The 13,950-nt window shown below is 36.8% G+C and overlaps 1 protein-coding gene across 2 annotated transcripts in view; it reads right to left on the bottom strand.

Annotated features, from left to right (window-relative positions):
• Positions 1-9,893, bottom strand: part of tsc22d2 (TSC22 domain family 2) — a 47,118-nt gene extending 37,225 nt beyond the window's left edge. For both annotated transcript variants that reach the window (XR_013815871.1, XM_079807957.1), the window contains exon 1: positions 8,149-9,893. Coding sequence is in view for 1 of the 2 variants with exons in the window: in XM_079807957.1 (XP_079664083.1) it covers positions 8,149-9,377 (1,229 nt within the window). In the remaining variant the exon portion in view is untranslated. The remainder of the gene's footprint in view (positions 1-8,148) is intronic.
• Between the last annotated feature and the right edge of the window lie 4,057 nt (positions 9,894-13,950).

Genomic DNA, 13,950 nt, shown 5'->3' with positions numbered 1-13,950 from the left:
AAATATCATACATATGTCAAAGCTGACTGAACAATGATGAGAATATTGCTTCAGAATAAATTATATTTACATCAATTAATTAGACATGAATAAAATATATAAAATTTAAAATCAAACTATTAAAATGGAATCAGAAAATTTAAACACAATTTGAGAAGAAACGGAATTTGAGAAAAAAAATATATTTCATAGGTCTCCAAAAATGTACCTATTTTTGTTAAACTTTCAATAAATTGTAATAAGTTTCATGATTTAAATTCATTAGGCATGCTTTTGATTACTAAAAATGTAATTTAACTATTAAAATGGAGTCAAAAAAATTATTTACGGAAAAAAAATAATTTGAAAAATTAAATAAAACTAAATTCAGGATAAAAAAAATTTATTTGATAGGGCCCTAAGTTGAGCTACAAACCTAATCAAACACCTAAACCACGGAGTTCAGGATTACTTCACTGCTATCTTGCTAACTTAGTCGAATCTCCACACGGAAAAATAAACAAAAATAGGTATTTCGCTCAAAACATCTAGATTAATGATTTTTTTTTTTTTTTTTTTTACTATTTTTGAAAAATTCTGAGGGGGGACACAATTTTCCTATGGAAGTATTTTGCACTGAAGCAGAACTTGCCAAACCTGTACTGGGAGCCTTTTGGGATGTCAATACAATGCAAATGAGCTGGATTTTAATCTAGTCAGGTGTGCAAAGTTAAGAAGACATCCAAAATGTGCTGAGGGGCCTCCCAGGACAGGTTTGTTGGGGAAACTAGCCACAAAAGCAACATGAGAGTCATTTTGATTCAAACTGGACCTAGGACAAAATTTACTCCTACAACAGGACATGTTTTCAAGGTAGCATGGAAATACTAGATAAATAGTACAGGGTTTCACCAGGTCTTATGAAGGTAAATGTAAGACCTTCTTAAAAACAAACTAAAGAACATTTAAGGAATAAACTGAAGGGAGGTCAACACATCAGTATGTTCTCTAAATGTCTGAGCACACAATGAGTTGTGTTAGTGACACTTCAGAGTTTGAAAATACAATTACCAACAGATCTCAATTACTTGTTTTAATTCATTTTACATTCATGTTTATCTTGGGAAATCTTGTGAGAGTGAGTTTATGGTTAAAACAAGAACAAATATCTGCCAATGGGTTCATAAAAATCAACTTAATTCAAATTTGAGTAATTTTCATACCCAAATGAAAGATATTTGTCAGATATATTATAAGCATAAACTCACTTCATTTTGTTCAATTTCTCAGGAAACAGGACTTAATTTCTTAATTTTACATCTCAAGTAAATGTGTCTTGATTTAAGGATGTTTAGATGTTTTTACTGGAAAACCAAAATCCTGAGGAAGAACGTTATTTTTTGCAGCATGCAATTTAATTTAGGGCCCTATGAAATCCGTTTTATGTATTTTTTATAGGTTTATTGTTTTGAATTTTTCTGGACTCTGCTTTAATGGTTAAATTCAATTTGACTGACTTTCGTTAATCTTCAGAACACAAATGAAGAGATTTTTAATGAAATGGGAAAGATTTCTGTCCCTTCATTGACAGTCTAAAGGCCTGTACACACCGGGACGAATATCGCGCGCGCTTATCGCCAGCGTTTTTCGTGCCGTTTTTCGGCGCGTCTTGAGTGTTCACACCCAAGCGATTTTCACTGGCGCTGCGCCGGGTGAACGTGCACATTCAGTCGATGCGCTCCCGGTACACAAGATGGTGCTGCGGCACTTTAAGCCTCTGACACTCGCTTGTCACACAGAAGGAGAAGAGAGAGAGTATTTACGTGCTTGCCAAAACCATAGACATATTATGTATATGGACAAAACCATTCACACACTTTTTGCTAACTGGCAAGCAGCATTAGCCGTTCATCTTCTTCTGTCTACTTACTACTTCTTCGTCGTATAAATGTGTGCTCGGCAAGACCGTTTTGTGCTTGAGCGCCACCAAGTCGTGTTTTACTGTCACTTCAGCAGCTCCAGGCACGTGAACAAAAGCGCCGATCTCATTGGTCGGCCAGTTTTTTACGCGCCGCGTCAAAATAAAAAAACGAACCCGAGGCGTTTTTTTTAAAAATGACGCTTTTACGCCTGGCGTTTTGCGCGTCGGTGTGCACACTCACATTGGCGCCCATTGTTTAGTCCCGAGGCGTTAAACGTCGGCGATAAACGCGTGCGAAAATCGTCCCGGTGTGAACAGGCCTTAAGCCAGGGGTTTTCAAACTGGGGTCCGGAGACACATAGGGATCCTCCAGAAGGTTCTAAGGGGTCCCCAGAAAATTTCAGAGAATAAAAAGACAAAGCAAAAACGGATAGTCTACTGAACATTCTAACCGTTTCATTTCTAAATGTTTCTTTTCATTCCTGCCGTATACTTTCCAGTATTGTGTCAGTTTGCTTTGTATCGTTAGTGAATTTATCCTCACTATAGTCCCCTTGGTCTTGCTCACTGGGGCTGTAAGGCAGTTTTCTTAATACAGTATGGACGCCGCTTACATACATTTATTGTGAAAGTTGCATATACAAATAATTTTTAATTGAAAATGTTCTTCTTCAGGTTTATACATCTAACATTAAGTATAGCCAATTTAAGTTGGGAAACAATGTTATACTTATAATGTCACTCTTGCTATTTATCTAGTTTAAATGTTTTTTCATCAGGGCTCGACATAAGCAATGGCCCGATGGCCCGGGGCCAGTAAAAGAGTATGTCGGGCTAGTTGAATGGCCAGTGATTGGCCATCCGCAAAGGCAAAACAAACGTCATACCCAGTGGCACGAAGAGTGTCAATGTTACTTAAAGGTCCCATGGCATTTTTCTATTATTTTATAATGTTTCCTGAGGTGTACTTATATTGTTAGTATGATTTTTACATCATAAAATGTCATAATTTAGAAATAAAAGGCATTTTTTCTGTACTGCTGTTTGCCCAGTGGCTGAATGCCCTGCTTCAAGAGGCGTGTCTGCTGTGAGACTTCAGTAAAAACGCCCACTGTTGTGATTGGCTGACATCTTTGCATATGAAATGAGCGGAGGGGGCGTGGTTTAACGAGGTCTACGACGCACGAGCTGCTGCCAGAGAGACAGATGGACCTGAGTTCACTTCTCATCAGTTCTCTCAGCATGTCTCACTTCAGTGAACTGTTGTAGTTACTAGAATATACTTCAGGTTATTAGTTTATTTCTAGTCGGAGGGGCCGTCACTCATGTCAGAAAGTTAGAAACTATAGCAAAAATAGAAGGAAGGAAATTGTAACTTTCATTGCTTTACTGTAAGCTGTCTCACTCATTCAATAAAAAAAAAAAAAATAAATAAATAAATAAAGTTAGTAACTTTATGCTGGGTACACACCAAAAGATAATCGGGCTGATTTTGGGCCGATTTCCCCCCTTCCGACAATCCTAGCTATGTCCCGATTATCTTGATGGTTCTAAAAGATTATCTTATCAGATTTTCCTGTGATGTGAAGTGTGTTAAGAGTGTCCGAACCTGCTCGGAAGAACGTCGGAGCCGTCCCGATCACGAATCGTAAATATTCAACATGTTGAATATTTACGATCAGAAATCCTGATGTGTGGGGGGGAACCCCGAGGACAAACGCGCGCACACTCATGTGAAACGAAATAATATTCAATCCGAAAGCACGCTGAGAGAAACTCCATCTCTCTGTCACTCATGCGTCTCTCTCTCTTTCTCTCAACCCTGCTTTTGATATGAAACTTGAAAGTCTAAGCTTTTAAAATTGAATACGAAATTCAAACAATAAATATAGCGTTTTGGCGCTAATGTGGCATAAAAGTTAAAGCCAGAGGCGTGGAAAAACAGAGTTGCGACATGCTCTCATCTCCCGGCGGCGTGTGCGCTCATGTACGTGGTTCACAGAGTGCTCAATAGGTCCACAAAAGCTATTGGTAGTAAATAGGCCTACTATTTGTGCAATAATTATGGTCAATTAATGACCACTTAAAATATTTTTTTTTGTATTATTTATATTACAATTAGTGTAGTAATTAAGGTTAAAATAAAGAATTCCAATGCAAAGAAGCAAATTAGAGTCATTTTGTGGCTGGAAAAATCATTTTTATTTGTAATGTCATTACCCACCATGTGGATGAATGGCTCTTTAATACATTTACATGTATCTAGTCTGGTTGCTCAAAGTATTGCAGATCATAACTGCTTACTTATTTTTAGGTTTTGCATTTAAAAACATATTTATGATCAAACACTAGATTTCTTTAAATGTGAAATTTTAAAACGTTAACAATTTACATCCTAATTTTTTTAATGATACTTATATAAGCACACACAAGTGAATATTAATGAATGCAAGCAAATATAATTTACCCAAGAAAAGTTTAAAATAGTGCTAAAAAGGCAAACTTTCCTTATATGTACATAGGCTATATGAATTGATATTGAATCAAGATCGAAATTGATATTTGTGCCAATCACCGCCATACTTATTCTGAAGTCTCGCGAGATTTTGTGAGATTTCCTGTGTTTACAGTCGGGACTCTGGTTGAAAATCTGTTCGTGTGTGGTGTGCTGTCTTTGTCACATCATGGCACACCACACACTATAGGAGCAAAACGGTTAAATCTAGGATTATTTGTCCTCATGTGTGTGGTCTATCACATTTTGAAAATCTTATAAGATGTAAAAAATCTTTTGGTGTGTACCCAGCATTAGTAAATTATGGATCAGCGCAAACAAAGACACAGCGCAAACAAAGACACAACAGCACAGTAATCGAATGTAATCCAGTTTATTGTGGGGATAGCTGGCTAGCCTAGCCGGATACCCTCACGCTTACCCCCCTTCTGCTTAATCTCACGCCGCGTTTGGTGCCTCCGCTGTGGGCCAGATGCAGTACTGGGGGTCGGTGATGTTGAAGGCCGACCGGCCAGTGCAGCCCGAGCTTCAGCGTGCGTGAGGTTTATCTCTAAAGAGATGTGGCTCTGCCGATGTTGAGCAGAAACTCATGACTGTATGCACATTGTAGAACAGATAGACGCGACGAGGACGTACAAAAACACTGACTCACAAGATAGAAAAAACGAAACACCGTTCTGTCAGGAGAGAGAGAAGCCGCAGTGTGTGCACGAATAATAAATAATTAGCTACACATAAGAAATCACTGATCACAGATCAGAAGGAACTGAAGAAAGACTTCTGTTTTCATTTGTACATCCAAACACTGAGAAACTGCCAGCGTTCACTCGTTCACAAGCAATGATCTCTCGAGTGCTTGCATGGGCGTGCCAGATTCTCTGGGTGGAGGAAAGGGAGGAAACCGTTCCTGCTTGGACGTCAAACCAGGAGACTTCAGGATTGGCTCGTCTGGCCTGTCATTTTCTCAAAGGCAGAGAAAGACAGCCACAACTCGGTTTTACACCGATCAACATTTCTATCCACTTGGGGACAATATTCAGGCTAGGGGAACTCATATTAATGCTGAAATACCTCATAAAATGAAAATGTCATGCAATGGGACCTTTAAAAAAAATGTATTACGTATTAAAATGGCAAAGAACTATGAGGCTAATAAACACTGCTTACCATATCGTGAAGAGTGAGCTCCCCTTTAAGGCCCGGGTATACTTCGGCCGCACACCCCGTCCCCGTCCGCGCGCAGCCCAAATTTCGAGACCGCGCGGACGGTCCACGTGCAACAGCGCATGCGCCAGCAGTACAGAAGAGTCCACTAGGTGGCAATACGCACAGTATTGAGCACAGTGTTCAGCCGTCGAAGAAGAGTGTGCAAAGACCGGTTTAAAAACAACACGCTTGAAAAAAAAGAGAGAATTTTTGATTCTTCAGTGTTTCTTCCAAACTATGTTGCAATGGTGGATGCACTACAGTTCTTCTCCGATCATGCCCAGCGAATGTCCCGTTGATGACAGGACTCAGTGCTGCCCTCCGATGTCTGGTAGAGCATAGACACTTTTTTACTGCGCATGTGTCGAACGCGATCATCCGCGCGCATCCGTTGTGTAGTATACTTTGAAAGACGCGCGGACAGGGCTGCGCGTGTGACGCGTCCAGGCGCAGTAAGTGAAGTATACCCGGGCCTTTACTGCCTACGAGAGAACCGTCGCTCTTCTCAAGAAGAATGGCGAAGACGTTGGCTCTCAGTACCTCACCGATGTAGCATGTCGAAGGTAACTTAAGTTACTCAACTAGCTAGCTAATATAATCACCGTAACTTTGCTCATAAATGATAGATCCAAAGTGCGAGTGCTTGACTTGTGTCATGAGTGAATTTGGGTGTCATTCTAAAGGCAGCGCGCGCACTCCGAAACGAGTAAATTATGCTTTCGGTTTCATGTGCACGTCAGGGATGGCTGACACAAAACTGTAGTTCTGAAGCTTTGCGCGATCCAAAGCGCAGATGTTTCCAGTTGAACGATCCGAAGCGTGATTCAAAACACCTATGTCACGTAACTACAGCTAAATGACGCCAAAAATATCTTGTATAGTGTGTATCTTTGTTAATTGTTTATCTTTTGTTTTATATATATATTTTTTATTTTTTTTGTTTGCTACAGTTTTTAAATAGTTCATATACATTTTTATATTTATTTTTCTGATGCTTTTCTTTGTCATATATAACAATAACTTGCATTTAATTGTTGAAAAGTTTTCCTTATATTTCTTTCAGGGCCAATAAAAATATAGAAGGGGCCAGCAAAACTCTGATCTACTGTCCCCAGGGGCCAGTGGGAATTTTTTTTTATGTTGAGCCCTGTTTTTCATGCATAAAAATAGATGGATTTAAGGAAAGGAAAGGGTCCCTCATAAAGGTTCATCATATTTGGGGGTCCTTGGCATCATAAAGTTTGAAAACCCCTGGTCTAAGCGACTTCCACTGACACTTCAGAAAGTTCATATAACTGATCCATATAAATCAAGCGGATTATTCCAGATGTTCTGAAGAGACTCGATGGCTTTATCTGATGAAGGAAAGTCTTACAGGTTTGGAGCGACATTAGAGCTAATAAATGATGACAGGATTTACAGTTTTGGGTGTACGGTCCCTTTAAGTGTTCTGACCTACTTTTGATTCATTTATGCAAAATTTGACAAATTATGATAGTTCCATCTCTTAAAATATGGCTGAGTTGACTCGTACACTACATTTAGAAAGAATTAGGTATACCCTAAAAGACAAGATTTTGTTATTTTTAAAAAAATCTGTTAATTACCACCTTGTGTCTTTTTTTCCATCCATATTTGTTAGGATTCAAGTTTTATTTGTTCTTCTGCTGAAATACCAATTATTGGTATTCCGCATTATACAGTAAATTTCATTTTTATGAACAAATTCTGCGATTCTGTACACGTTTTCCGCATCACAAAAATCATGATATTGAAATTAATGCTCTTCTCACACAGAAAAAAAGGGTGTCAAAATGTTACATTTAGGGGAACAACAACTTGTCCCTGGGGCAGTACCCTTAAAAGGACATCTTTGTACCTCTTTTACCACAAAAAAAGGTTCATAGTAGTACCATAAGGTACGTATTTGTACTATAAAAAGGTACTAATATGCACCTTTTAGTAGTAAAGGGTCCTTTTAAGGGTACTGCCCTAGGGACAAGCTGTTGTACCCCTAAAGGTACAATTTTGACACCCTTTTTTACCTGTGTGCTCAAATTTAAAGGGATAGTTCACCCAAAAATTGTATTTCTGTCATCATTTACTCACCCTCAAGTTGTTCCAAACCTGTATGAGTTTCTTTGTTCTGCTGAACACAAAAGATGATATTTTGAAGAATGTTTGTAACAAAGCAGATAGAGCAACCATTGACTACCATAGTATTTTTTTTTTCTCCCCTACTATGGTAGTCAATGGTTGCTCTTTCTTCAAAATATCTTCTTTGTGTTCAGCAGAACAAAGAAACTCATACAGGTTTGGAACAACTTGAGGGTGAGTAAATGATGACAGAAATTAAATCTTTGGGTGAACGATCCCTTTAAGACCTGTTTAAGACCTTAAACTGTGGAAGGTCAAATTAAGACTTAAGACCTGCGGAAATCCTGTAGTAAATAATGTAACGCCTGCATAAAATGAAGTTAGATTTTCATTGAGATCCAGGTGAGCATCATGAAGATTAATGTTTTACCTGTCCTCATCCCCATCAATGGGAATGGCGATTCCAAACAGGCTGTTGACAGCAGGTGTGTGAAGCTGCAGGCCCTCGGGGTTCAGGGGTCGGATGGCATCCTTCCCTATGAGAACAGAGCTGTGGAGCAGCATATTGGCCTGGCTAAAGAGTCCGACTCCTGAACCGCTGGGGATTCCCTGAGGCTGGCCCTGTTGGGGCGGTACAACAGGCACCGGAGTCTGTTTTGGCATGCTCAGGGGGGTATTAGAGGCACTGGGCATTACAACAGGCACGTTTTGCACACCAGGGACAGACACGGTTACTGCTGGCTGAATGAGCGGCACTGGTGCCTGTGAAACAACAGCGGCGCTGAGGCTGGACTGATGTAAAAGCCCCAGAACATGCTCCGGCAGGCCGATGGGAAGCCCTCTGCCGTCCACGGGCTGAGGAACTAATCCTGGAGACGGGCCCTGGGTCAGTGCCTGCAATCTATAGTCCGCCTGATTAGATGGAGCAACAGCTTTCTGTGCCGGGTAAAACGTCTGTGGCTGAGCCGTAGAAGGCATGCTGGGAGATTTGACATGTTGCGCATGGGCATCGCCGAAAAGGTTCTGGGCTACAAGCCCTAATCCCTGGTGCAAAATGCCAAAGGTTTGCTTCTGAAGCTCCACGGGAGGGTTTGACGGTGCAGATACGTAACCACTATCAGTGTGTGGATCTGCAAGCGTTGATATATGAGCGGCCACAGGTCCATCCCTGTCCGCGCTGTGGTCAGCGGTGCCCGCGTGTTTAACGGCGTCCACAGTCCGAGCATCCGTATCTCGCTCATAGAACTCAGTGCAAGTCCACCTACCTCTTTTAAAGGGTTCACCGGTGCCATGATCCAATTTGATGACCCTGAAACGGGAGCTGCAAGTGCTTACTGTGGCAGGACTGCTGACTGAAGTCTGGGAAGATACGGGGGCGGCACAAGCGTTTGGGTTTACGTGCACAGAACCAGGAGTCTCTTGGGCGCTCGCGCCAGCTGGTTCAGGTTCGTCCGACAAACTGACGTCACACGCCTCCGGCTCGAAATCTCCCGCTTTTGACACGTCGTACATCTCAGATGAGGACATGTCCTCGGTTCTGGACTCGTCCGGGTCGTCCAAACTCTCGGTGTCGTCCGCGATGCTGTTCGCCGCCACCTGCGCCTGCGTTACGCTCGTGATCTGGAAGCAGCTCTTCTTTTTCGACGGCATTTTAGACATTTTGTTCGCTTTAAGTGTCACTAAAGTACACAGCTTCGTTTTTAAACGTAGTAACGCAATTTATATGTATGTAATTGTCAGTTAGCGTCACGCTAACGATCCGTCAGCGCGCGCGCGTCCTCATCGCGGCGTTTCTAGCACTTTTAATCCTTTAAAATGAAGCTCCAAACACAATGACAGCTGTATTCCAGGTGTGTTTAATCCTCACAGGCCCGTATCCGTGTTCTCCGTGGCCTAAGCGAAGGCCATGTCCGGGTGTGAGAGTTCCCCTCAGGCCGCCCTCGCGAATGAAACTCTCCAGTCACTGGACTCACTCGACTCTCAGGCGCCGTCAGTTTTCAACACTCTCCCGTCTTCAAAAGCACATATCCTCCACGAAACACATGTGATATACATCTTGACACATGACAGCCCATGTTTACCATCCGTTTCTGGCGTTAGTGCTGGCTGTCGAGAGCCGAATGAGGGTTTGTCAGTCTGTGCTGTCAGTAAATCTCGAGCTAACGGCTCCTCTTCCTCTGCTGTACACAAGATGGCTAACGTTACGTACAGCACGCGCTGAACTATGGGTGGACTGCGCTCCGGCGTACGTAAGTCAGTCAGGAATACCGATTACTACGCATTATTCTTGGCTTCTTATCAAAATAAATGTCATTGGGGAATCGGACGGCATAAATACTTTTCACACATCCCAAAAACGTATTATTACACATTTTCTTCAGGGACTGTTATTATTTTAATAATACGTTTAATTTAACTTGTTCACCTGTGTACAGAGACTAAAATCCGCGCTGCAAATATAATATATAATATAATATAATATAATATAATATAATATAATATAATATAATATATTCCCAGTGTGGATTTTAATCACTGTACACAGGAGAAATATAATGTAATACAATATAATATAATATATATAATATATTCGTAGTGTGGATTTTAATCACTGTACACAGGAGAACTATAATACAATATAATATATATAATATAATATAATATAATATAATATAATATAATATAATATAATATAATATATTCCCAGTGCGGATTTTAATCACTGTACACAGGAGAACTATAATACAATATAATATATATAATATAATATAATATAATATAATATAATATAATATAATATAATATAATATAATATAATATATTCCCAGTGTGGATTTTAATCACTGTACACAGGAGAAATATAATATAATACAATATAATATAATATAATTAATATAATACAATATAATATATATAATATAATATATTCGTAGTGTGGATTTTAATCACTGTACACAGGAGAAATATAATATAATTAATATAATATTATATAATAAATATAATATATTCGCAGTGTGGATTTTAATCACTGTACACAGGAGAAATAAAATATAATATAATATAATCGCAGTGTGGGTTTTAATCACTGTACACAGGAGAAGTATAATATAATATAATATAATATAATATAATATAATTATATTATAATATAATATAATATAATATAATATAATATAATATAATATAATATAATATAATATAATCGCAGTGTGGGTTTTAATCACTGTACACAGGAGAAGTATAATATAATATAATATAATATAATATAATATAATTATAATATAATATAATATAATATAATATAATATAATATAATATAATATATTATATTATATTATATTATATTATATTATATTATATATAATATAATATAATATAATATAATATAATATAATATAATATAATATAATATAATATAATTAATATAATATAATCGCAGTGTGGGTTTTAATCACTGTACACAGGAGAAGTACAATATATAATATAATATAATATAATATAATATAATATAATATAATATAATATAATATAATATAATATAATATAATTCATATAATATATTCGCAGTGTGGATTTTAATCAGTGTACACAGGAGAAATATAATATAATAATATAATATAATATAATATAATATAATATAATATAATATAATATAATATAATATAATATAATAAATATAATATAATTTAATATAATATAATATATTTGCAGTGTGGATTTTAATCACTGTACACAGGAGAAATATATAATATAATATAATATAATATAATATAATATAATATAATATATAATATAATATAATATAATATAATATAATATAATATAATATAACATAATTTAATATAATATAATTAATATAATATATTCGCAGTGTGGATTTTAATCAGTGTACACAGGAGAAATAAAATATAATATATAATATAATATATGTAATATATTCGTATTGTGGATTTTAATTACTGTACTCAGGAGAAATATAATTAATATAATATAATATAATATAATATAATATAATATAATATAATATAATATAATATAATATAATATAATATAACATAATTTAATATAATATAATTAATATAATATATTCGCAGTGTGGATTTTAATCAGTGTACACAGGAGAAATAAAATATAATATATAATATAATATATGTAATATATTCGTATTGTGGATTTTAATTACTGTACTCAGGAGAAATATAATATAATATAATTAATATAATATAATATATAATATAATATAATATAATATAATATAATATAATATAATATAATATAATATAATATAATATAATATAATATAATATAATATAATATAATATAATATATTATAATATATTTGCAGTGTGGATTTGAATCACTTTACACAGGAGAAATATAATATAATTAATATAAAATAATATAATTTAATATAATATAATATAATATAATAAAGGTTATTTACATATTTTATTTATTCCACCTTTTTTCTGTCAAAGGTTTCATTTATTTTTGTTAAATGCAGTTGGTTAAATTCTGAGCCACACACGTGGATTTTTAGGTGGTTTTATGTAAATTTGGAAAGGCAGACAGGACACTACCAAATATGTTTTCTGTTAGTTATGGTGGAAACATAAATTCTATTTTAATACTTCACCTTTAACAGACAATGCAGACCTAAGGACATCATTTGCACTAATTACACCATCCTCTACAAAAAGACTGATAACGCAAATGTATTACTGATGTTATTTTTAATGAGTACGTATAGATGCATTTGTTTCCTTATAGCAAAATCAGGTTACGAAACACAATTTGTTCTTTGTTTCGCCTTTCTGGAAAAGTTCACGCAGGGGGCGAGGAGGAATGCAGTGCAGACAGAAACATCTTTCTGGAGTTTGTTTATTAGTTCAGCTCATTATTTTAGGCATGATATTCCAATAAGTAGAGGGGGCTGTGTTTGTTTTGCTGTCGAGTTTGACCGTCCTCTCCGCAGTGGAAAGTGTGCTACACCGAAGGAAACACTTGCCAAGCGTTTTATATGAGAAGACACAGATGGAGCTTTCTAAAAACTCCTTCCTACTTCAGTAAACAGTTGATTTAGTAACAGTAAATCCTCAAAGAGAATTCTGTTCATAAAAGTCCAAAATATCAACAAAAAGTTACTTGGGAATTCAGAGAGTCACTCAGAAGTTACACAACACATGACTGTTTATTGTGTTTGCCTCCGTCCCGTGGCGGACGGGACACGCTTGTTATTTTAGCTGGCTGTTCTCAAAGCAGTTTGCATTTAGCCACACGAGGGCTTTGAGTCAGTCGTCTGAAGACAGGTGCTATTTGTCACGGCCAGACATACAGACATTCTTTGTTTTAGTTGCGGTTTCGTCCAGTTCATACAGCTTTTCCGAGATATAAAAAAGGCTTGGAGGGAATTTCTCTAAATTTAAAATCCAAACGGGAAGTTGTTTCGTTTTTTTCAAGGGTTTGACAGGTTCATTCTGGCTGGGAGTTGTTATCGGTGTGATTTAAGCTTTTGAATGAAAGATTACGTGAGTTTTCTGGCCGAAGTTCTGTGGTTGTGAAGGGAAGTGGACATCCTGTACATCTACTTTCAAAGTCAAGTCTCAAATCCCTTTTGATGATACTTTTGCTGCAGGTTAGTTCGACAAATCTATAAAAATAGCAAGAGTTCTATAGGGGTTTCCTTGCTCATTTCCTGTAAACTTCGAGGTTCATATTGAGATGCATGGAAAACACTATCATCAGTATAAAAGTCCTACATGTTTGAAAAGGTTCATTGAACTGACATGTGAGGAGGAATTCCCTGAGGATACTTGGAAAAGAGCGTGGAGCAATGATTTATGGAATTAAGGCATTAGCTATGCACGTCTTCTGAAGTGTACGGCCTTCACTGTAAACATGTGTTGCACAATGAAGGTTATGTAAGACTCCTTGTGGGTAAACATGAACGTTGCAGGATTTTTAAATATTTATTATTAAAGACTAAGACTCTCAGTAACTATACATTTTTCAGTCAAATGTAAATTCAAAGCGGTTTTAAAAATAGATTGATTTTGTGAACTATATTTTACATATTTTGGGTAGTTTTAGGTTTTCCAGCTACTGGATCAGACGTTACAACACAGTGTTTGGGTAGTTTTGTGTTACCCAGATTCTGGGTCAGACATTACAACCCAGTGTTTGGGTAGTTTTTGTGTTGCAAATTTGAGACGGTCATTTTATAAAGATGTTT

The sequence above is a fragment of the Gobio gobio genome, assembly GCF_949357685.1.
Source record: "Gobio gobio genome assembly, chromosome: 24".
Lineage (NCBI taxonomy): Eukaryota > Metazoa > Chordata > Actinopteri > Cypriniformes > Gobionidae > Gobio > Gobio gobio.
The sequence above is the reverse complement of the archived record's forward strand: the minus strand, read 5'-3'. Positions and strand labels throughout refer to the sequence as shown.